The sequence below is a fragment of the Gymnoscopelus microlampas genome, assembly GCF_963454915.1.
Source record: "Gymnoscopelus microlampas genome assembly, chromosome: 15".
Classification (NCBI taxonomy): Eukaryota; Metazoa; Chordata; class Actinopteri; order Myctophiformes; family Myctophidae; genus Gymnoscopelus; species Gymnoscopelus microlampas.
The window spans coordinates 38,447,571-38,470,414 of NC_139952.1; the positions used below are offsets into that span (position 1 = coordinate 38,447,571).

At 43.7% G+C, this 22,844-nt stretch overlaps 1 protein-coding gene across 1 annotated transcript in view; it reads left to right on the forward strand.

Annotated features, from left to right (window-relative positions):
- grin2da (glutamate receptor, ionotropic, N-methyl D-aspartate 2D, a) overlaps positions 1–22,844 on the forward strand; it is a gene marked incomplete at both ends in the record, with an annotated part of 226,422 nt that overhangs the window by 55,525 nt on the left and 148,053 nt on the right. The window contains 2 exons of the mRNA XM_084080470.1: positions 10,944–11,131; positions 21,832–21,972. Of these exons, the coding sequence (XP_083936596.1) occupies positions 10,944–11,131; positions 21,832–21,972 (329 nt within the window). The remainder of the gene's footprint in view (positions 1–10,943; positions 11,132–21,831; positions 21,973–22,844) is intronic.

Genomic DNA, 22,844 nt, shown 5'->3' on the forward strand with positions numbered 1-22,844 from the left:
TCACACAGTCTCTCCTCTGGGGGTTAAACATTAGGAAGTTTTCCATTTTCTTTGCTATCTCGCCGACCGTGGTGCATTGCAATAGAGGTCTACAGTACAGTATCTAGACCTGTAGTGGTCCCCCATGTCAACTGGGATTTCTTTCTCGGCTGAAAATTCCAAGGCGCTCGCCTATAATAGTGCTTCCAGGTGCCCGAGTTGAAAATATGTTATCTTTCGGCAGACAGGGAAAAGCACTGCATGTGCACTGCGTGAGCAGAAGGTAAATGCCCAGCGCAACAGCAAGCTGCTGGGGTTTCCAAAAACGGGGCGCTCCCGTTATAAACAATTAAAAACATGCGCTGTGCTCAGGAAAAAAACATCTTGGTGGACACAGGGCCCAAGGGTCCATTCGGTTCCATTAATGCACTGTTCCCATTTACATTATATTTGTACACTTAGCACTCTGTATTGACTTGGTTTAATAGGGAAGTTGTGGCAACAACCTTAGACAGCATCAGCTGTGTGAGAGAGAGACTGTGTGCACAATTATGCATTAAAGAGTCTGTTAACCCTGTTAGTGAATGAGTTGATGCTGAAATGAAATGTGATGAGCACAATCCCCCCCCCCCCCCCCCCCCCCCCCTCACAAGTGGTCCGGTCAGGGCATTAAAAATACCATGGCCGCTGAAGTGGGTAATGTATGTTTTGTAAAATCTACAAAGTAACTAGTAACTAAACCTAGCGGTCCAGGCGCATACCACATGTCTGGTAATCCAGTTTTACAGCGTGTCGCGGGTTCGACTCCCGTTCCCGACGACCTTTCCTGTGTGTCACCCCCCCCCATCTCTCTCCCCATTTCCTGTCAGCCTACTTTGCTCTGAAATAAACGCAGAAAAGCCCCCAAAGATATCTATAAAAAAATATCTATATAATTGTGTGGAGTAAAAGTATACTATTTGTCTCTGAGTAGAAGTAAAAGTACTGACAATTGGAAATACTGCGTGTCTGCTTGTCTTTTGAGTAAAGGTGAGAGAGACAGGACATGTAGGCAGAGTGAAAGGGCTTGGCATGAAGTCAAGCGCCTTCGGGACGGACATCGGAAGTATAGTCTTATTTATCTGGTAGTGGAAAGTGGAGATACTCAGCCAATTTATATTCTCTGCCTCGGGTCAAAATAACAATTTGGTCTACTTTGGGTTTTCTCTCTCCGATGTTCTAAATATAGATGTTTTTGACTGACTCATACTGTATGCTGTTGTTCTGAAGCACAGCTGACGGGTGCGGGTGCCTGCCTGCTGGGTTCGGCGTACATATACAGCAAACTATAAATGCACAAAATCTGTGTCTGTCAGACTTGTTCGCAAGTACTGTAACTCAAGGACTGTCTGATATCGATTGACTTAAAACTTGGCATATCGTCGGGTAGAAACCTAATAAAAACTGTTACTTTTCAGGATTCAAATTCAAAAGTAGCAAAAGTAGCAGATCGACAAGCTCGAAACGCTACTTTATTTATTTATTTATTTTTTTAATCCCACGATTTGTGTAACCCATTTTTTCACCCAGTGCCAATTGTCTATGTAATCCTGGGCGCTACACTTCCTCTGCAGGCCTAGGGAGAGCCTAGAGCCGAGCTCATGCCTCCTTCAATGCATGAGAGCTAGAAAGCCGCTTCTTATCACCCGACAGGGGGGAGGTTCCCTGGTTAGACGTACCGCGTGGAAGGAACACGTTGACCAGGGGGAGGCAGTATAGAGACCAGGATTACTGCATGTTTTTGTGAGGGTACCGACCCTAGGAGACAGGGGGAGAACATGCAAACTCCACACAGAGAGGCCCTTTCGCCAACCCCATCTGGGGTATTGGCACTGAGCCCAGGTGGGGTATGGGTATGATCAAGTAGGGTGTTAATTTTACGAAAAAACACAAAAAGTTAAGAATATGGAGATAAGAGGTTTCTGCCCGACAGGGACGACACGCTGTTGTGTTGTTTTGAAGCAGTGCTGACGGGTGTCTGGTGGGTTTAGCTGTTGTAAATATACAGATGACTATAAATACATCAAAGTTGGGCGTGTCAGACTTTCTCGCACACAACTCAAGGACTGTCTGATCGATTGACTTCAAACTGCTTGCCATAATAATGTATCATAGAGGATCAGAGAGAGAGTGTTTCTGCCTGTTGGGAAGCCTCTGGGATCAGCGGTTGTCCTGAACCGAAAATCCACTATATTATGTATTTGTCTGTCTGTCTGAAAAAAAATATTTTTCCGCTTTTATGCCCTTTTGTGCCACAGGCGCACCATTGCTCCAATCCGCACCAACCTTGGCACAAACACTGTTCAGGGGCCTGCCATTACAATAGTCACACCAGGGTCCACATGTGGCTCCCAGGCGCCACTTTAGGGGCCCCAGGGACCACCACGTTAGGCCACAGGTGCACCGATCCGCACCAAACTTGGCACAAACATTGTTCAGACTGGCATCAGAATATAGCCTCACCAGGGACCACGTGTGGCCCACCACGGGTGCACCGTTGTTCCAATCTGCACCAAACTTGGAACAAACACGCTTCAGGGGTGATCAGTTAAAGCAGCACTATGTAACTTTTCTCTTCTAGCCTGGATTTGAACCTGGTTTCCTCCACAAGTGCAGATTTTTCTCTTTTACCCTTGAGCTAATAGACTAGAGCCTGCCTGCTTGCTCAGGGGATAAATTGAATCTTGACCATCAGGTCAAAATTCGTGTCAGATCCTGTGTCTAGGTGAGACATGACCTTTGACACCATCTAAATGTCTCAATAGAAGAGCAGGAAGACAAAATACAACCACCCCAATTGTGTTGTAAATTATATTGTATTAACAGAATCAGAATTCAGCTTAATTGTCACATCACAGGTTTGCAGAAATGACACAGGTTGGTGAAATTCGTAGAGGTAGCACGGTGGAAAGGAGATCAAACAAGAAAAAAGAAAAATCTACATATTTACACATGGTACCTGAGATAAGCTATAAAGGTGCGTGAGCATAGCAGCAGATGTACTGTACTGTGCATGATATACTTAGTTAAGGTGCTACAAAAACACACAATAAAAAAGACAGAAGTCAGTGCGTTATACATGGGATTAAGGTGCAAAATGTGCGTGTCGACCATGTCGACTGCATAATCCACATAAAGTAGACTGACACTGATATAATCCGCAAGTCCATGAGGAAGATTAAAGAAAAACAAGCCAAGTCTTTTGTCCCTGGTATAATCCACAGTTAGGTCCAAGGAAGAGCTATGTCCAGTGAAATTGGAAGTGATGATACAAATAAATGAGCAGACAAAATTGGAACTGCATGGAACACTATAAAAATGAAGGTGATACAGTAAGTGGATTGGCTGAAATTGTGTCACCTACATGAAAATATATTTTCTGTTTATTTAAGAGCTGGAGAAATGAACAAACACTCTATAGCAATGCTTACTACTGTATCAGAATATTGTGCTTTCACCTTTCGACAAGAACGTTTTGTTTGAAGTGGTTAAGAAAATAAACAAACAAAAAACATATCTCTGCCTGTCGAGTGTTTGCTCAGCGAGTGGAGACTGCGGAGTGTGTTGGAGAGAGGATGTGTGCTTCCTCTAAACTCTAAAAGGTTTGGTTTTCTGTATATTTTTCACGGGTGACTCACAGTTTTTCAAGGTTCACACAGGTTTTCTTAAGCACTGTCGGGGGTTCACGGGGTGATTGATTGGAGCTCTCTACGGCAGCAGCCAAGCCAACGTGTGCCTGGGCGTCATGGCCGGTGGTATTAACAATGGATGTGGGTTTTTTAGAATAAACCTCTGCCATCGGCACAGTATCAAAGTACCGGTTTGCCGTGGAATACTCAGCAGAAGGGTTGTAATTTTGACGGTAGTGGAGGTTGTTTGGTGTGAAAGTATCTAGGATGAACAGTGCAGTTGTTATGTTTCTGGTTTCGGCTTGGACAAGGTCAAGACTGTTGCTGAGTGTGGAACATTTCTTAGACTAACAATTTTCCTCCCCCTTTGCCTGCAAAGAAAATCAACTTGTCTAACTTGCCACCATTTCTACGGGAGCTGTCAAGTGATTGTGAAACTGTGTCAGCGATGAATATGCTTTTGTCAGGTTGTGAATCAAGCAGATTGAAGCATGGCCATTTTTAAGTCTTTTTTTGAAGACAGGCATACATGATTCTTAAGAATGACAATGTTGAGCTAAACGTGGTGACATTTGGAGGAAGAAGAAGGCTACTGCAGGTCTTCTACTGAAGTTAAAGTAACGGAACCACAATATAGAAATCCTCTGTTACAAGTAAACGAGGCTGTATTCAAACAATATTTAAAGTTGATGATTCTGGCTGCAGCATTTTTGCAACTACAGAAGTGATTTAGTGTTTTGGCAGTGGGCAAGGAGCTAGTGTACCTACCTGTAGTGCGTAGCTCAGTGGTTCTCAAAGTGTGGTCCAGGTGTCGGTTCCATGGGGTTCCATGGGGTTCCATGGGGTGCAGTTCCATGGAGTCCCCAGTAAAATGAGGAAATGTATTTTAACACTTTAACCCTAATTTATACTTTACTATTCTTTACTCATCAATACTATACTACTATTTGAATATAGCAGATCTACAAGCGTGTTGCGATGTGATGCATTTTCAGCTTGCATATCTGCCAATTTCTAACGATTTTCAAAAGTCTGGAAATTATTGTTTATGAGTTAATAACTGATGAGAAAAGAGTAAAGGGATGATGAAACTTTTCAAAGTGCTAAACTTAGACCCTCCAGAAAAACGTGGGCAAAAATCCTAGATTATACGGGCTAAAATCCTAGATTTTGCGATGAAATATGCAGGGTTTTTATGTGATTTTATGCGGTGAAATTGCGTGAAGTTGCAAAATATGCGGAAAGTTGCCGCATATTTCGGATATTATGCGATGCGATGTGCATATTATGCGATGCGATGTGATGCACATATTATGCAATGCCGTGCGATACAATGTGCATATTATGCTATGGGATGCGATGCGCATATTATGCGATGCGATGTGATGCGATGCAGCCTTTTTGAGAAAAAAAATCCCCAGCATAATTATGCACCATTTTGCTGATTATGTGGTAAATGATGCGATCGCATAATCACATTTTTCTGGAGGGTCTATAAACTCAAAGAGAAAGAAAACAAAGAGAGTCAAAACCAAAGAACACTCAAGTCGCCATAAATGGAAAAGGCAGAAGATGAATTAGATGATTTATTTCACTCTGACAGTGAACGAGAGTCTTCTGATTCATCTATTCCTGATGGTCCTTAGAGTATATAATGGCTATGGTCTTCTGCATTTTTTCAAATTAACTAAAGGGGAAAAAAAGGCAAAGTAATTATGGACGATTCCCTGCTCGAATCGATCTTTGCATTGATTCAGGTAAGTGGTTGATGAGATAGAGAGGTGCTGATGGTCTGAACAGAGCTGGATTAAGACTATGGTGTTCAGGATTTAAGACCCCCTTCCCCCTGCAAGTTAACACAAAATTATTTTCACCCTCAATGCGCACACACACACACACACACACACACACACACACACACACACACACACACACACACACACACGCATACACACACACACACACACACACACACACACACACACACACACACACACACACACACACACACACACACACACACACACACACACACACACACACACACACACACACACACACACACACACGGGTACGGGTACGAGATAGAAAAGGCCATCATAGTTTGCAGTGGAGAAAAGGAAGAAACTGAGCATGATTGATTGGTACTTGCGGGCCTGCAGGCCGTTTGGAGCTTTGGGCCCCGCAGCTATAGAGCAATGCTAGTCTGTGCATAAATATGGGTTTCTGGTTCCAAAGGACACAGTGGTTTATCGCCTTAGGGAATTAGTGCAGAAGGTGAGATGCATCAAAGAAATAATGAGCTGCATTAAATAGCTTATACCTATCTATGCACAGAGGTGGAAAAAAGTACTCTCTGTTCACTTTGTTATGTATTCCATATCTCTTTGTCTCTCTCTCTCTGCTTTCTCGGTTTCAGCTGGACTGAGTGTTCAAGTTCAAGTACTCGGCTTTGCTGGACAGGCGTCCAACCGGTGCCTTCCCGGGCAGCACGTCCGCACTCCAGGAATGCGGAAGTGCAGTCCGCCAAAAAAAACTGTTAAAACGATGGAGGCGCGCCTTCTAAATCGCACTTGAGCCACGAGAGGCACCGCCAAGCGAGCCGTTAGGCAAGCGAGTCGCCGTGCAGAGCGTTGCGAAGTCCGCTAGAGCCGACTCGGCGCTGTTCGAGCTACTGTAATGTCCAGATAGGGACAGAATCGTAACTCATATCCCCCCTAGTCGACATGTGCCGTATTTGCCCCCCCCCCCTCCAGTCAAACCATTAACTTCTTGGGATGTCCGTCTCAAGAAGTCACCCGTTTGACATCTGAGTGAGAATCCGTTGACTTGAAAATCTACTCTACTGATGCACTTGTTGCCACAATCCTGGCAAGCTGAAGGAAGACTTGCTGCTCTCTGTCCTTGGAGGAGAAATCAGTAGTAGTCTATGAGTGACCAATCTGGGAACCCATTGGCAAAAAAAAAAAGAATGTCGGCCCGTTCACTCGCCTTCAACAAACTCTCTAACGGTGGTTGCCGACAGATTCTGGCTGCGGAGCTCTGAATCTATGCTATCCATAAAAATAACAGTCCCAAACCAGACATTTACTGACTGATCAACAAGACATTAATATTTAAAGAATGCCAATACATCTTCTTCTTCTCCAGCAAAGAGACAGAGACACATTACTCTCTTCTTTAGTACCTTAACGTTGCCTCATTTAAAAAGAGAGCAATCAGTGTGTTCTGGGCATAATGTTTTCTGTTGCTGAGTTTTAGAAGCAATTAAGGCATTTCCCACTGCTAAATGCCCTGGACTAGATGGGTTTGGAACTGCATGAGTTGGAGCAGGATTCAATTCAATTGCAGAAAATAACACAATTCCACCTTCTTTTTATGAGGCAAATGTGTGTCTGTTATTGAAAAAGGGAAAATATCCCATCAATCCTGCTGATAATAAGCCTATTTCCTTGCCCAATTTTGATGCACAAAAAATTACAAAAAATAATTGGCTTCTAGAGTAAAGGCGACAACAGATTGATAGTGTGTCGTTGACACGCAGTGCACTGTCGCTCAGTGCTCAGTGGGTGAGGCTCATTTCGTCTGTCGGGTGGAAAACCTCATATGTCCAAAACTGTTACTTTTCAGGATTCAAATTCAAAAACAGCAAAAGTAGCAGATCTACAAGCTCGAAAACGTGGTGCGAAGCGACACGTTTTGAGCTTGTTGATCTGCTACTTTTGATGCCTTTGTGTGACGTTGTAGTGTGATCAAGTAGGGCATTAATTTACAAAAAAACACAAAAAGTTAAAATATGGAGACGTTTCGGCCCTGACAACAACGATATAAGACTCATTATTGAATACAAGTACGCCTGCGCAGTTCAATGGATATTTATTTTTGGGGAATATAACGTTTTGAGACATTTTTCTTCACAGTTCACACCAGAAGAAAGATAGACAATAAATATTTAATGCCTTACTGTATTTGCTGCTGTATCACATAACTTGACTTCATTCTTTATGGCATGCTTGGGCTGTAATGGACAGTTTCTAGTAATATTTGATGGTGACATTTGGATATTGGATAGCGAAAGAGAGGAACGCTGGTAGAGAGAATGAGGATGACATGCAGCAAAAAGCCTTGGGTTGTGGGTTTGAAAACCGGGACTGCAGTGGGAAGCGCTATAGCCTTATTTATGTTGGTATGCAGTCTTACCAGCCACCGGAGTGGCAGGAATGACTATCTATTTGACAAAGTCAAAATGTATTTGAAAAGGTTTTGGTGGAATGGATTATAATGATTTACAGTGCTGACTAAATCTTCTGTCATAACAAATAATATCTCATCAGAGCCATTTAGTATCGGCAGTGAGACAGGGAGAGTCTCCTTTTGATATTTAATATAGCACTAAAATCTGACATTACATTGACATTTTGTAGAGGCCCCAAGTGATTCATATGTGGCGTTGATTGGTTCATGATTTGTGGATTTTTTTTTTGTAAAATAGGCCCCATATTTTGGAAGGCTATTACAGCCAATCATTATGGAATACCAAAAATTAAAAAAATCTCTGACTCCAAAGATAATGTGTAGTGATTCATGTTTTGGAGAAAATCTGTAGGAGGAGCAGCCTAGAAAGAAAACTGCAAAATTGCACATTGTCTAATTCGGCCTATGTGGGGCGTTGCAATGGAATCCTCTGGAAAAATACATTTTGATTGTACAAACATGCCTGAAGAGTTATAGACCCAAATGTAAAGCGGGCTGGTAGTGACGCCACCATGAGGCTAATTTGAACATTTTGGGCAGCGGGTGTCATCCAAGTTTGGTGCCAATCAGTCCAGCGGTTAAGATTAGACAGACAGACATGAACAGGATATATGCACAGAACTATCAACAATGATTATGAAACTGTATTGTGTCAGCCGGCCTTCTACAGTGGATATCAGGAAAATAATGTGTACAGCCCATCAACAGTGAATGTATGTCTGAATGTATGAGTGAATATGAGTAAGTAAGCCTTTCCGAGCCATGTGGCCCCATAGGTCAAGAGCCTCCTGTTTCTGTAGCGAGAGGCAGCTGCTTGATGTACAAGTACACCCCCATGGACATGACTAGTATGTCGCAGGGACTTGCCCCCAATCCAACCCTTGATTCTGAGTGCCAAGCAGGGAGGCATTGGGTCCCATTTGTTTTTAAAGTCGTTGGTGTGACCCGACCGGGGATCGAACCTTAACCTCCCAATCTCAAGGCGGACGCTCTAACCACAAGGCCACTGGGTGAATATAAGTGAGTGTCAAACCTTTAACCTCAATGCGTTCGCCCCAGTAGTCAAATGCACCAGCGTCAAGCAGGGGGTCAGGCTTGGTTGTGGGAGCCATGGCTTCTGGCACAAAGGACTGTCCAAGCCGCTTTGTTTTGTGCTGGGGGGATGATGAGTCTGCGTCTGAATGTGCTCCCCGCTAGCTCATCATGGAGGGGATGAGAGGGATCAGGGATAGCGGATAGAATTGCTTTCTCTTTCGCCAGACACAGTAAGAAGCTTAACAACCAAATTTGTGAATTTCTTTTCTAAGGATTCTATATCTGTCAAATGTATTAAGAAGGCTTGGGAAAGGGGAAATCAAGGCTGTGTTGCCTGATAAAAAAAATATATCCCATATTCATAGTTGTTCAATAAAACCCAGACACACATTAATTCAGTTCAAAGTGATTCACCGGTTTTCATTGTTATAAGGTCATGTTATTGGGTATTTTGTGTACTCCAATGTTTCCAATGTCAGGTTTTCTGAGTTTTACCATAGGATTGTCTGACAGGGACATGGCTCTTTGGATGGATGCTCAGAGGGCTCGTTGATTCTCCCTTGACACATTCAAACAGCTGTATTGATGGGCGTGGTACAAACAAACAATCCATCGTGCTTCTGAAACTCATTGCATGAATGTGTTTTGGTTATCCACACATGGATAAACCTTTATTTTAATAATTTAAAAGGTCAACATAAATGGGAAGAAACTCAATTTGTATTTATGTTTAAACTCCCCAATTCTGATGGGCTATATGTATCAGCCACAGGTGAATGATGATATGCACTGTTATGCAGTGTTGGACTAGAGGTTTAACTACAAGTGCATTTCCCAGTAGCTTGTGGGGGTAGAAGCACTACTTTCTGAATGATGTTTATTTCAAGTATTTAAGCTACATGTTTCACCATGTAGCTGGGCAGCTAATTGTCAAAAGGGGGTCATCCCTATGTTCCCCGGGTTCTATGTTCCCCCACTAAGGTTAGGGTTAGGTTTAGGTTAGGTCCTATGTTCCCCGCTCTCCCTAGGAAAGCGGGGAACATAGGACCCGGGGAACATAGGTACGGTCCCGTCAAAAGCTACATTGCTGTATTTTCAAGTATACTTTATTCGTTTCACACACACAATAAGGGTGTTTGAAAAACACGTGCACGCACACACACGCACACACACACACACACACACACACACACACACACACACACACACACACACACACACACACACACACACACACACACACACACACACACACACACACACACACACACACACACACACACACACACACACACACACACACACACACACACACACACACACAGGGGTTGTTAATTATTATTTTAAATACTTAATAAGGTGCCCAAGGAGGCAAACATCCAATGCAAAAACAATAGAGGAGGGATTATACACTAAATAATGCAAAAATACCCCCAGGGGTCCTCAGAGTTACTACAGGGGGGCCACCAAATCAAATGAAACTTTTTTGTTTTTACTTGAACCGCTTTTACTCTAGCATCCCTATTCTCAGGGGAACATTTACTGAAAATGCCCATAGGATATGGAAACTACTTTTGCAGATCTGTTGGTTTAATACATTGTTCTAGTTCCACATTGTACTGTCCGTCTTTGAAACTGAAACTATAGTAAATCGTCTCTGTCGGGTGGAAACCTCATTATGTTCAAAACTGTCACTTTTCAGGATTCAAATGCAAAAATATCAAAACTAGCAGATCGACAAGCTCAAAATGTGTTGCTTTGCGCCACATTTCAAGCTTGTAGATCTGCTATTTTTGATGCTTTGGGCATTAATTTACCCAAAAACATAAAAAGTTACAATATGGAGATAAGAGGTTTCTTTTGCCCGACAGAAATGTAGAACAATTTTGATCTGAATAAATGAATGTCTCTCTCTCTCTCTGTCTCTCTCTGTCTCTCTCTGTCTCTCTCTGTCTCTCTCTCTCTCTCTCTCTCTCTCTCTCTCTCCCTCTCTCTCTCTCTGTCCAGGTGCGTCTGCTGTACTGTTCCCAGGAGGAGGCGGAGCAGGTGTTCCGGGCGGCCTGGGCTGCCGATCAGGCTGGTTCCAGCCACATGTGGTTTGCCGTGGGGCCGGCTCTGTCCGGTCTGGGCCTGGAAGGCCTGCCCAAGGCCCTGTTTGCCATCCGCCCCCAGGGCTGGAGGGATGAGGCACGCAGGTAGGGGGGCGGGTGGTGCCATTGTGGGGGTGGGGTGACTGACGGGGTCAGGGTGATGGATGGAGCAAGAGAGAGGAGGAACATTTAAATGGGAAAGAGTTGTAGAAAGTGTAGTCTCGCGTAGCCAGACAACTATTCCACAATCTCCAAATGCTATATATAGTCCGGAACTACACCGATACTGACAAACATTTGCCTTGCACTGCTGCATCGTGGCACTTTAAGCAGCAGTCTCATGCCATCATTATAAGCCACATTGAGTTTCTGCATGCTGCTCTTTCTGTACCGCCACCACAAGTGAGCAGTATACATAGGTGTGCAAAAAGCTTTGAATAGTGTGGACTTTACAGAAGGCGCTCAACACATACTAAACTTACGAACAATCGTGTTAGCTTGTGCATATAACATTCTACGTTGCTTGTAGATGGCCCCATCATCAGATGGGTCATTTGTTAAATTATGGCCTGTGCACTTTTGACCTCATCACAGACCTTAAGGGCAGTGCCAGACTGCCAGAATTACAGTTTACCGTCTTCCCTACTTCTTATAATCATGATGTTACTCTTCTTTGTGAATAATCAGTCATTTCCGTTCACGAAAATATATTTTAAAACATCTTTACATTTTATTTTCGAATTTCCATTTCTGATAAGCAGCAGGCTATATACTGTATGCTTACGGGTATATTATTTTGATTTAAATTTGCGCGACCGTACAGACGAAACTGTATGACTGAAGCATTTGAAAACTGTTGGAGGCAACAGTCTGGCTCGTGAGACTAGGGAAAGTGTATTAATATTGACGGCTATGATTATCTGGCTCTTTCCTATCTCTCTCCCTGTCTTTCTTATCTGTTCTGCTGTATGTTTGACGGTCTGGAATGTGCTTGCATTTTGCACAAGGTGCTAAGAAAATGTTTTATTATGCAGTGTAGTTGTTTCAGCATAGTATCTATCTACAGAGAGTGGCTCTTATAAACTTGTCGTCAAAGCGGGCGCGTCAGGGTGCTAACGTTCAGAGTAAGTTGAGCGCACTCTCGCCGGTACGCACGGCACGTGCATGTAAGACAAGATCCTAAGATCTCTCTACGCTGCCACAACCCAGAGTGTCTGGTTCAGGGGTCATGGGCAGAGATCTTCCACAGGGCCTACAGATAAGACAGCCAAACTCTTCACACTTTCCTGATCTTTCCCAGAAAGTTCCCTGAAAAGACACAGGTTTTCCCCCTATTCATGCCTGATTAGCCTTTGTTTGAAATGACACCATTTCACAACAGGTGCCATTTCACACCTGGCAAGTGGCACACTTTCTCCATGAAAATGTTTGGATTTCCCACTGATTTGCCCATGAATTACCAACGGCAGGCCTTTGAAATTCTGAAACGTTGCAGCATACTGCTGCGGACGGTTGTGGAGTCAGCTGAGCACACCACCACAGGGAGCTTTCTCTCGTCTCTCTGCAGGACATAATATAGAAGAGCAGGTGCTTGAAGCAGGGCAAAAAGAATTATGAAGGACAAACATCATCCTATATAGCAGCAGATTGTTTGTGATGATGTGAAATGGCAAACGCTTGAGATGCCTCACAGCTGCAGGGCTCACGGCTTAGAGAGTTGGAAAAAGAGAAAACGATCCGAGCCCTAAAATCAATGTACTTTAATCATTATATTACAAAAAATATATATACAATCCAACATGTTTTGACCAAACTGGTCTCCATCAGGGCAAGTAGCAGAGAGAGCTTAGAGAGAGTTCTTTCCTCCTGTGGCTGTCAGAGCCCTAAATGAGGTCATGGTCAAAAACATTTTTTTTTTTCTTTTAATAACGGAATGTGATAGACAAGTGACTCTTCTTTCTTATGTATATATACATGCCTTAATTTGTTTGCACATTTGACTTGGGTCACTTGACACTGCTGCTAAAGTTAGAAAGATGCAGGATATTATAGAATGCCTTTGCTTGTGCACAGCTGCTAAAAGATAAGGTATTGTATCTGTACATTGCACCTGCACATTTTGGACACTGCTGCTTAAAGATAAGATATTCTCTTGGACAAGAAAGACCCCAACCCTAACTTTTATTTCTATCGCATCCAGTTTTTTTTATATTGCTTATCTTTATGCTTATTCTTACTTTTTATTCATGTTTTGGGGATAAAAAAAGCACAGTGTCAAGTTTTTTTTAATGTTGTTGTTTAAAAAAAAATCCGTACAGTGACAACATCTTCTCCAGTGACCAAGCCCCATAAAAAGACACAGAAAAGAAAAGGTTGCTCATTATAAAATACTGGCCAGGCCACAACAATCCAGTGATGGGCCACTGTAGGGAGAGCAGGTGGGGGCTATAGGTGGCATTGAAACGGCTGAATCTGGGATATCTTGTCACATTTGTGATTTGATGACTTGCGTTATCGTTTCTGCTTGCGTTTTCTGTTTCTGTAAATGTGTTAGTTGATGGAAGGGGAAACGACAGGACCATCTGCAGTGTGGCTCCAATAATCATTTGTAAAAAAAAAAAAAAGAAAGAAGAAAAAGCCAGTCATTTATGACACATCTACAAGGTTTCAGCACGATCCAACTGCCATTCACTTACATTATAAAATTGAAGTTAAATATTCTGATTCACTTAGCCGTCCAATGGTTTGCGAGATTATCCCAGACAGAAACCAACAAACAAACAAAACAGTTGGTAACAGTGTGTCACAGTAGAGACGCATGTGTCACTTTGTGCCTCATTCATTGTCTTGTCTATTATATCTTTGTGTATTACAGTACGTTCCCTATAGTCTAGTTTCCTTAGAACTTGTATTCCTGTCTGTTCCAGCTGCGTCTTGTACAGCTGTAAATCATTTCAAGAGGTCCCCAGCCAAATCAGTATTGTAATGTCACCATAACTCAATTCACTTACAATTATTACTATACAAAAAAACTAAAATGTATGATAGACTATTCGAACAATATGTTTTGATAGTTTGTAGTTGCCATATTCACAGTAGTTGAGGGTGACACATTGACATCCCATAGCCTGGACGGATGGTCCGTCCAGGCGATGGAAACAATGGCATGGTTATGCCGTGGTTTGACTAGCAGTGGTGTAAAGTAACTAAGTACATTTACTCAAGTACTGTACTTAAGTACAATTTTGAGGTATTTTGACTTTACTGGAGTATTTCCAATTTTCAGTACTTTTACTTCTACTCCACTACATCTCAGAAGAAAATATTGTACTTTTACTCCCTTACAATTATTTGGAAACTTTACTTACTAGTTACTTTTTAGATTTTGATTATTGTTATTACAAAACATACATTAACCACTTCAACCCTATATACATTTTGGCGATTTGAAAATAGCCGATCTACAAGCTCACAATGCGTCGCGATGCGACGCGTTGTGAGCTTGTAGATCTGCTATTTTCAAACATTAGTACTTTTACTTTTGGTACTTTAAGTATATTATGATGCCAATACTTTTGTACTTTCACTCATGCAACAGTTTGAACACAAGCCTTTTACATTGTAAGAGAGTATTTTTATATTGTGGTAGTGGTACTTTTACTTAAGTAAAATATCTTAGTACTTCTTCCACCACTGGTCCCAAGCAGTCACGATAGGCCGTTTTGGGGAGTGAGGGTGTGTAGCGGCAGTGGCTCAGTCAGGAGACAGAGTAGCTGCTTGGGAAACAGAAGGTTCCCCGATTCGATCTCACGGCTCTACATGGGTTTATAGTGTCGGAAGTGTCCTTGTCTGAAGACACTGAACCCCTAACGGCTCACGATGAGCAGGTTCGTGCTTTGCATGGATCCATTGGTATAGGACCTATACAATGGATCCATGCAAAGCACGAACATGCTCATCGTGAATGCACTGTATAATGCACACATTGTAAAGCCCTTTGGATAAAGTGTAAATGCGCCATTTACCATTTGTATCATGCTTTGGTGCATATCGGTGGTGTCCAGAGAGGTCTGACATATGGGATGTGTCAAGCGCCTGGAGTGTCCGTCCCATACCAGAAAAGGGTACCTTGAACTTACAAAACATTAATAGGCTACATACTGTATCTCCTCCTGTCATTTTGCAAGTCCCCCCCCCGCGGCCCCCCTTATTATGCATAAAGGAGTGATGCATATTTTGAGATGACCCGCAAGGTGTGCTTAAGATAACAAGCATGCTGCTTTTCCCGGCTGGTGTGACTGTTTGATAAATAACATGCATATTTCCAGCTGCATTCAAAATGAGGCGCAGAAGGCTTACTGAAACTAGCCCTCTGTCTCTATCTGTCTGTTCTCATTTCACTCTGCAGAGGCGGGCCGGTAGAAATATACCAAAAGCAGGCTGCCAGTTATAAGAAATGCAGATACGACAAGTGTAGAGAATATTAAAATGTAGGTTGTATTAAAGCACAGCTGCTACCGGGCAGAAACCTTGTATATCCATGTTTCAACCTGTTTCTTTTTTTGTTTCGTTAATGAGTCTTTGTCATTCTACTCACACGAAAGTAGCAAAAATAGCAGATCTACTTGTTTGGCTCACAACGTGTTGCAATGCTGTCTGTGGGTTTTATAAATACTAATACTGCTATGCAGGGGGCTTTGTCAGAGTACCCGTTGTGCCCGTCTGTCTGTGTGCCTTTTATCCCGATATATGGAGATCTTATGGGGCGGCATTGGCTCAGGGGTAGAGTGGCCGGGTAGAGTGAACTGGAAACCGCAAGGTTCCCAGTTCGATTCCGGGCTCCCCCACAGTTAGTCTCGAAGTGTCCTTGAGCAAGACATTGAACCCCTAATTGCTCCCGATGAGCAGGTTGGTGCCTTGCATGGTTTCCTCCGCCATTGGTGTGTGTGAATGTAATGCACAATCTATAAAAGCGCTTTGGATAAAAGCGCTGTATATATGCACCATTTACCATCTCTGTATCTGTCAGTCCTTGTCCCTTTTATGCCCATATATGGAGATCCCTGATGTCATCAGGATATGATATATGGGCATATCGGTCAGATCGGCGGTTCTGGACAACCACGACTCAACAGATAAGTCCTCGAGTCCTTGCCGATGTGCGTGCAGAGTTAAAAGTCGGTCGGTCCCATATATGCAAAAGGTGCTTCTCAATTATTCCATTAATTAAAAAAATAATCGATTGAATAATTGCTACGAAAATACTCGATAGTTGCAGCCCTACCCCTGTCTCTGCTTCTCTCTCTCTCTCTCTCTCTCTCTCTCTCTCTCTCTCTCTCTCTCTCTCTCTCTCTCTCTCTCTCTCTCTCTCTCTCTCTCCCTCCCTCCATCCCTGGGTCATTGGGTTGTGTTATACCATTAGCACACTAAGCGGCTAGTACACATTTAGCAGATGTGAGCCATTCAGCACAGAAAGTACAGAAGAAAACACAGCAGTGTAGACAACATTAACGCCACCTGCTCCCCATAAAACACAGTGACCGTGCATGCAGCAGAAGACTGTGGATCCCATAAGGGACGCCTTATGGAGATGACCCCCGTCGTCACTAGCACTTTGGTTAAATGCTAACGTACGCTGTCCTACACATCTGTCGCCAATTTGTATTCTGGCACAGCATGTAAATTAGTTATTGCATTTTAGATGATCAAATAATTAGTGCAAGTAAGTTCATATATACATATCACGGCCATCTGTATCTCTGGCATCAATAAAACAAACATTTTGTACATTTGGTCTCCCTGCTCTTCTATTGAGACATTTAGATCGTGTCAAAGGCTCACCTAGAAACAGGATCTGACACGAATGTTGACCTGAAGTCAAGATTCATTTATCCCCTGAGCAAGCAGGCAGGCTCTAATTAATTAGCTCAATTGGCTCAATGGTAAAAATGTCAGCACTTAAGTGCGCAGGAAACCGGGTTCAAATCCGGGGTGGAAGAGGAAAGTTACAAGCAAAACATGAGATTAATCTTTCCACCACTGATTCCAAACGTTACAGTATTATGTCAGGACTGGGGCGATGTGAATTCATTCCACATCACTTAGCACCTCTGTGTGAATATCCTCCTGGACATCCTGTCCCCGTTTCCCTGTGCTTTATCAAAGTGCTTCACTGTCCAGCAGCCATCTTGGGCTGTCAAGATGATGAAGGATTTGTCTCTCCTGCTGCTGCTTTCCAGGACACTTTATTTTATTTTATTTTTAGCTCAGTCTGATATATCCCCACTTGTGAAATTTGTTTTTTTGGGCCTGGTGATCATGAGCTGCATATTGTATTGAGCTGTTATTGTATTGATGTTATGCTACCAAAGCTTAAAGGTGTAGTACACCCAAAAAAATACTTATTTTCTATCAATTACACACCCCATGAAGCCTTGAATTCATGGAGTTGTTTTTGTTGCATTCCTATGCCAATAATTTGATGACTGGTGGAGTCTAGTCTCCTACATAGTCTCCTATTGACCGATGACCCGGACATCAAATTATTGGCCCAGGAATGCGACAAAAACAAAAAAATCTCCATGAATTCAAGGCCTCATGGGGTGTGTAATTGATAGAACTAGAAGCTCGGCCCTGCTACGCAGGGCCTCGCGTCTAGCCCGCCGCCACGCCCACGTAGCGCCCGCGGCCACTTGGCAGCGCATATAAGTGGCATAGCGTCATGAGGGCCAGTGGGGCCGTGGCTCGGTCAGTGAAGACCCTGTAGCGCGGATGATATGTGGCATAGAGGGGCAGATTTTAAATCTCCAGAGGAAACATCCGTGGGCTACCATTGGTTCAGCGATGTGTGCGGGCGCCCTGCGGGCCCTCCTCCTCCACCAATGTGCAGTATTGAGAGCCCTGACGTCACAACATTTGGAGCGATGGGCACTGCACTCTGGTTGGTTAGGGTACACCTAGGGCCCAGGTAGAACCCAGTTAAAGCCTGCATGGGCAAACCCAGTTAGGACCCGCCTTGGTCCCACATAAACGTGGCTAGTTGGGGCCCACCTAAGGGCCAGGTAGAAGCGACTTATAGCCCGCATGGGCATCGCAGTTAAGACCCACCTGGGCCCCACATAGAATTGCCTAGGTGGGGCCCACCTAAGGGCCAGGTAGAGTCGGTGGGGACCCCCCACAGGCTAATGTTAAAATGGTAGCACTTGTTCCTCAACATAGTGTGAATGTGCGTGCAAAGTTGACCACAATCGGACGCTGCATTCATGATTTGCGGCATTTTGTGCAAACTTTAGATGTGAATCTTAGCCAATCGGGATGGAATATGAAAGATTAAACAGATCGGTCTTGATCACATGACTATAGAGATCATGTGTACCGATTTGCGTGAAATGTAGATAAAATCGGAAGGAGTAATGTAAAGAAATATGTTGTACATAAGGCGGCCTCCTGGTAGAGCTATAAAAGGTAGATGTGAGAAATGCAGGGGAAAGGTTTTTCCTTGACCTCTAGAGAGTGCACATACAAAGTTTTACACAGATTGGTGCAGGTATAGGTAAAAACACAAATCGGACTGTTATAGCGCCACCATGAGGCTGATTAGAAAAATCTCAAGTGGAATTTCTTGCTCGGCATAGTGGGAATGTGGGTGCAAATTTGCACGGAAAGTGCATGCTGTGTTCATAATTTGAGGCATTTTGGTCAAAACGGAGCAGTCCTGGAAACTTTGGAAGCCATTTTTAGTCAATCAGGATGGAAAATGAGAAATCTGAAATACCGTGTTTTTTTATAGACTATAGAGATACTGTGTATCGATGTGCGTGATGTTAGGACAAAATATGTAGCAGTACTGTGAGAAAATGTGTTTTGCAAAAAGCGGCCTCCTGGTGGCACTATAACAGGGCCATGTGAAAGAAATGGGGCAGAGGTTCTGAATTGGCATCCAGGGAGTGTGTGTGCACAGTTGCGCTGCGATCAAGCCAACGATGCGGGAGATTAGCTATCCACAGACCGTCGGACGGACAGGGGGTTAAACATACTCTCGCGCCATCCCTTTCGGCCTGGCGGAGACAATAAAAAAGCTAAAGTAAAGGAAAATACCATTACTGCAACAAAAGTAGTCAACAAACTATACTATAAAACTTTGGCCACATTGTCAAAAAATTTAAGAAAGAGGCAAACATGTTGAAAATAGACGATCTACAAGCTTACAACGCCTCTCAACGTGAGGCGTTGTGAGCTTGTAGATCTGCTATTTTCACAATATTGACTTGTGGAACGGAGTCAAACAAAATTGGGGGGGTCCCCAGTTCAAATATGATTATTTGGGGGGGGGGGGGGGGGTTAGCCACTGCCCTAATCGGACCGAAATGATCTGAAATTACTACATGACCATAATGCAGCCTAAACGTGCGTTGCACGGGGCGGTCCTGCCATTACGTTAGTTACTGGAGTAAGTTGCTGTGGAGCTACACCAGAAGACACACACAACATACACCATCTACAATGGACTAACGGAGCAGCAATAATAACAGTTACCGCACGAACGTGCATTGTTGACAAAGTGATTGCACAGCCGCTGCAGGCATGACAACCACGTTAGCGTTAGCTACGGCAACTATCACAGCGCCCTGTCCGTCGTCGCTGCGACTGACTCTGGTGGCTACAGCCATAGATATATGGACTAACGGAGCAGCAATAATAACAGTTACCGCACGAACGTGCATTGTTGACAAAGTGATTGCACAGCCGCTGCAGGCATGACAACCACGTTAGCGTTAGCTACGGCAACTATCACAGCGCCCTGTCCGTCGTCGCTGCGACTGACTCTGGTGGCTACAGCCATAGATATATAAACACTACAGCAAGCTCTCTGAGATGCCATTGTCTGGGAACTGCTCTTAGCGTGACACGACCAATGAGAGTGAGCGCTTTCGTTGTTGCTAAGATACGGTGCATGGCACACGGCGTCTCTGCCCCATAGCTTGTAGATCTCACACATGATTGGCGTAGGCTGCGTTGCCGTCGACGCTGATTGGCTGCATGTTGCTGTGACGTTGAAATGGGGTGCCAGGTCTGCTTTGTGTGTAAGCGATTTTGGGCTCATTTGGGCGCGCTTTTGGACTGTTTTCCATAGAGCACGGCAGGGCTTGTTTCTGTCCCGTGACGGATGTGGCAAAGAAGGTGCAAAACGAACCATCCGGAAGTAAAGTGCGAGATGAAATATATAGCACTTTTTGATTATTAGAGAAGGAGACAGATGTGAAGGTGGAAAATGGAATGTAGGAGGTTATATATTTTTTCATGAGCGATTTTTGTAGCAAGTTGTGAGTGAATTGGGCCACTCCTGTGGGCGGGGGGCTGATTAGAACCATTGGGGTTTGGGAAGGAGACGCTCTCTGTTTGAGTAGTAGAGATAGTTTGGGTGAACTACTCCTTTAAATGCAACAAGCACAGGGATAGCTTGTCAAATAGCCTAATAAGCAAGGGATAATAAATGGGGAGCGGGTCATTATTGAGAAACAGGGTGATTAGACCCTTCGCCGGGGTCTAATCGAAGGATTTAATTGCTTACGGTTATAAAAGTATTTCCAATAATTTATGCCAGGTGCAACGGGCCGCCTTGGAAATCAACGGAAAGTGCTGATAAAATAGAATCAATATTCGGTTACTGGATTGTCTATTTCTCACCTCAAATGTTTTCAAAAACATTCTTGAGAGCAATGTTTTGCTGTAAATGGCATTGTGTGCTTATTTACATGGCTGTCATGTTGGATATGGCATAAAATCAAGCGGCGCAGATTGATATTGGCAGGTGTTCTGGCTGTCTGTTATTGAGTTCAGTGGTAATTCTTCAAAAAGAACAGACCATTGAATTTAGTGATTGACAAATCAGAACCAAGCATTCAACCAAGCCGTGTAATAATGACCAATATGACATAAAACAGTGGTTCTCAAACATTTTAAAAATGTTATACCATCTGTAAGGGTCCATGTGGAACCTAGTCAAGGAACCCTGAGGGTCCCTGCTGGACCCCACTTTGAGAACCACTGACATAAACATGTGATATGCCAGACATTCTATTGTGGTAAAGAATCTCAAATGGAGCTGTTATGGTTGGCTGACTGACTGTGTGTAGCCTGGCTCCAAATAAGCCATATGGGGGAAATGAATCAGTCATAAACCCCCAGATCTGTCATTTGTATGGCAAATGCAGTTATGTTATTTGACAAACACAAAACAGTGCAGACATTGTATTAAAATGTGTTTTTAAATATACTACTATAATTGATTTGTCATGGCTGTGAAACTGAAGCTGAACCACAATGCTGTCTTACTTGATATGTCACAGTGACTTAAATATCTCTCTCTCTCTCTCTCTCTCTCTCTCTCTCTCTCTCTCTCTCTCTCTCTCTCTCTCTCTCTCTCTCTCTCTCTCTCTCTCTCTCTCTCTCTCTCTCTCTCTCTCTCTCTCTCTGAGTTTTTGTATTATTTCAAAATGCTTTATTAGTATGATACAATATGTTTTACATTGCCACAGCACACATAGATAATAACATCAAACAAGTCACAACATTACGTATACAGACAACAAGTGAATAACATGTATCCTAACAATAATGAATAACAAGCAATATAGCTCTCTCTCTCTCTCTCTCTCTCTCTCTTGTGACATCCTTTGAAATCTGCACTCTCTCTCTTTCTCCACCCAGCCTCTCAATACCTGCCTTGAAAGAAAAATGTAATCCAATCTCTCTCTCTCGCTCCCTCTCTCTCTCCCTCCCTCCCTCCCTCCCATCCTCTGCAGACGTATCGCCAAAGGAGTCTCTGTGCTTACCCATGGGGCCATGGCGCTCCGCAGGGACCAGGGGCCCGGCAGCCGCGGCCAGTACGCCGGCAACTGCCAGACGGACGGCAACCAGACGCACAGAGTGCCAGACAGAATCAGGTGAGACGAGCCGGCAGGTGGGCGGGTGGGCGGGCTGGCTGGGAAAATGAGAGGAGAACAAATGGTGTCTTTGAACTTCTGTATATAGTCCCCCACCACAACACCCCCACCTTTTTCTGTCAGTCTGCAGAGAACCAAAACGCATGCAGGAACTGCTGTATTATAAGATCCATTAGATTACGTTTGCTGTTCTTGTGTGTGTCGGTTTACTTTGGAATCGGTGAGAGAGGGGGCAGGTACAGAAAAATAATGGTTCTTAAATGGTTCTTAAGACCTGAGGCCGATTCTACAAATGCTTTCTAACCAATAGTTTTTCATGCCAAGGACCCCCAAATTGATATACATTTGGCCGCGGACCCACTCTAAAGAGCCATGTTTGGTTTCTAGTGGCACCTTAATTTTTCTCTGTGTGTGTGTGTGTATAGGGAAAACATTTACATGAAGTGCACGGTATCACGCCGGAAACATTGGCCGCTGTTCCATCGTTTTATGTTTCATGAGGAGGGGAGGGCAGGGGCGGATTTACTCTAAGGCACGATGAGCCTTACCTGAGTGAAGCTGTGCCTTCCTTCAGCCATGGGCAAATATTTGTATATTTGATAAAAAAGCTACCGGCCCTCGAATCAAGGCCGACTCTCTACATCGTGCATGTTGCATTGTTGCCTCCGACGGCTGTCTGGCGGATGTCTTGAGTCTTTTGTGAGTGTCAATGTGTATTCTGAGATTCTTTTGTGATTAGATGTGAAGGTGTCTGTCCGTCTCCCCATTCACAAACCCGCTTTGCAACGTCATGACACACACACAGTATAACCAGCACACGTGATTTTTCATTCTTGAAACAACATAACAATGCAGCAGCCGGGAAAAAAAAA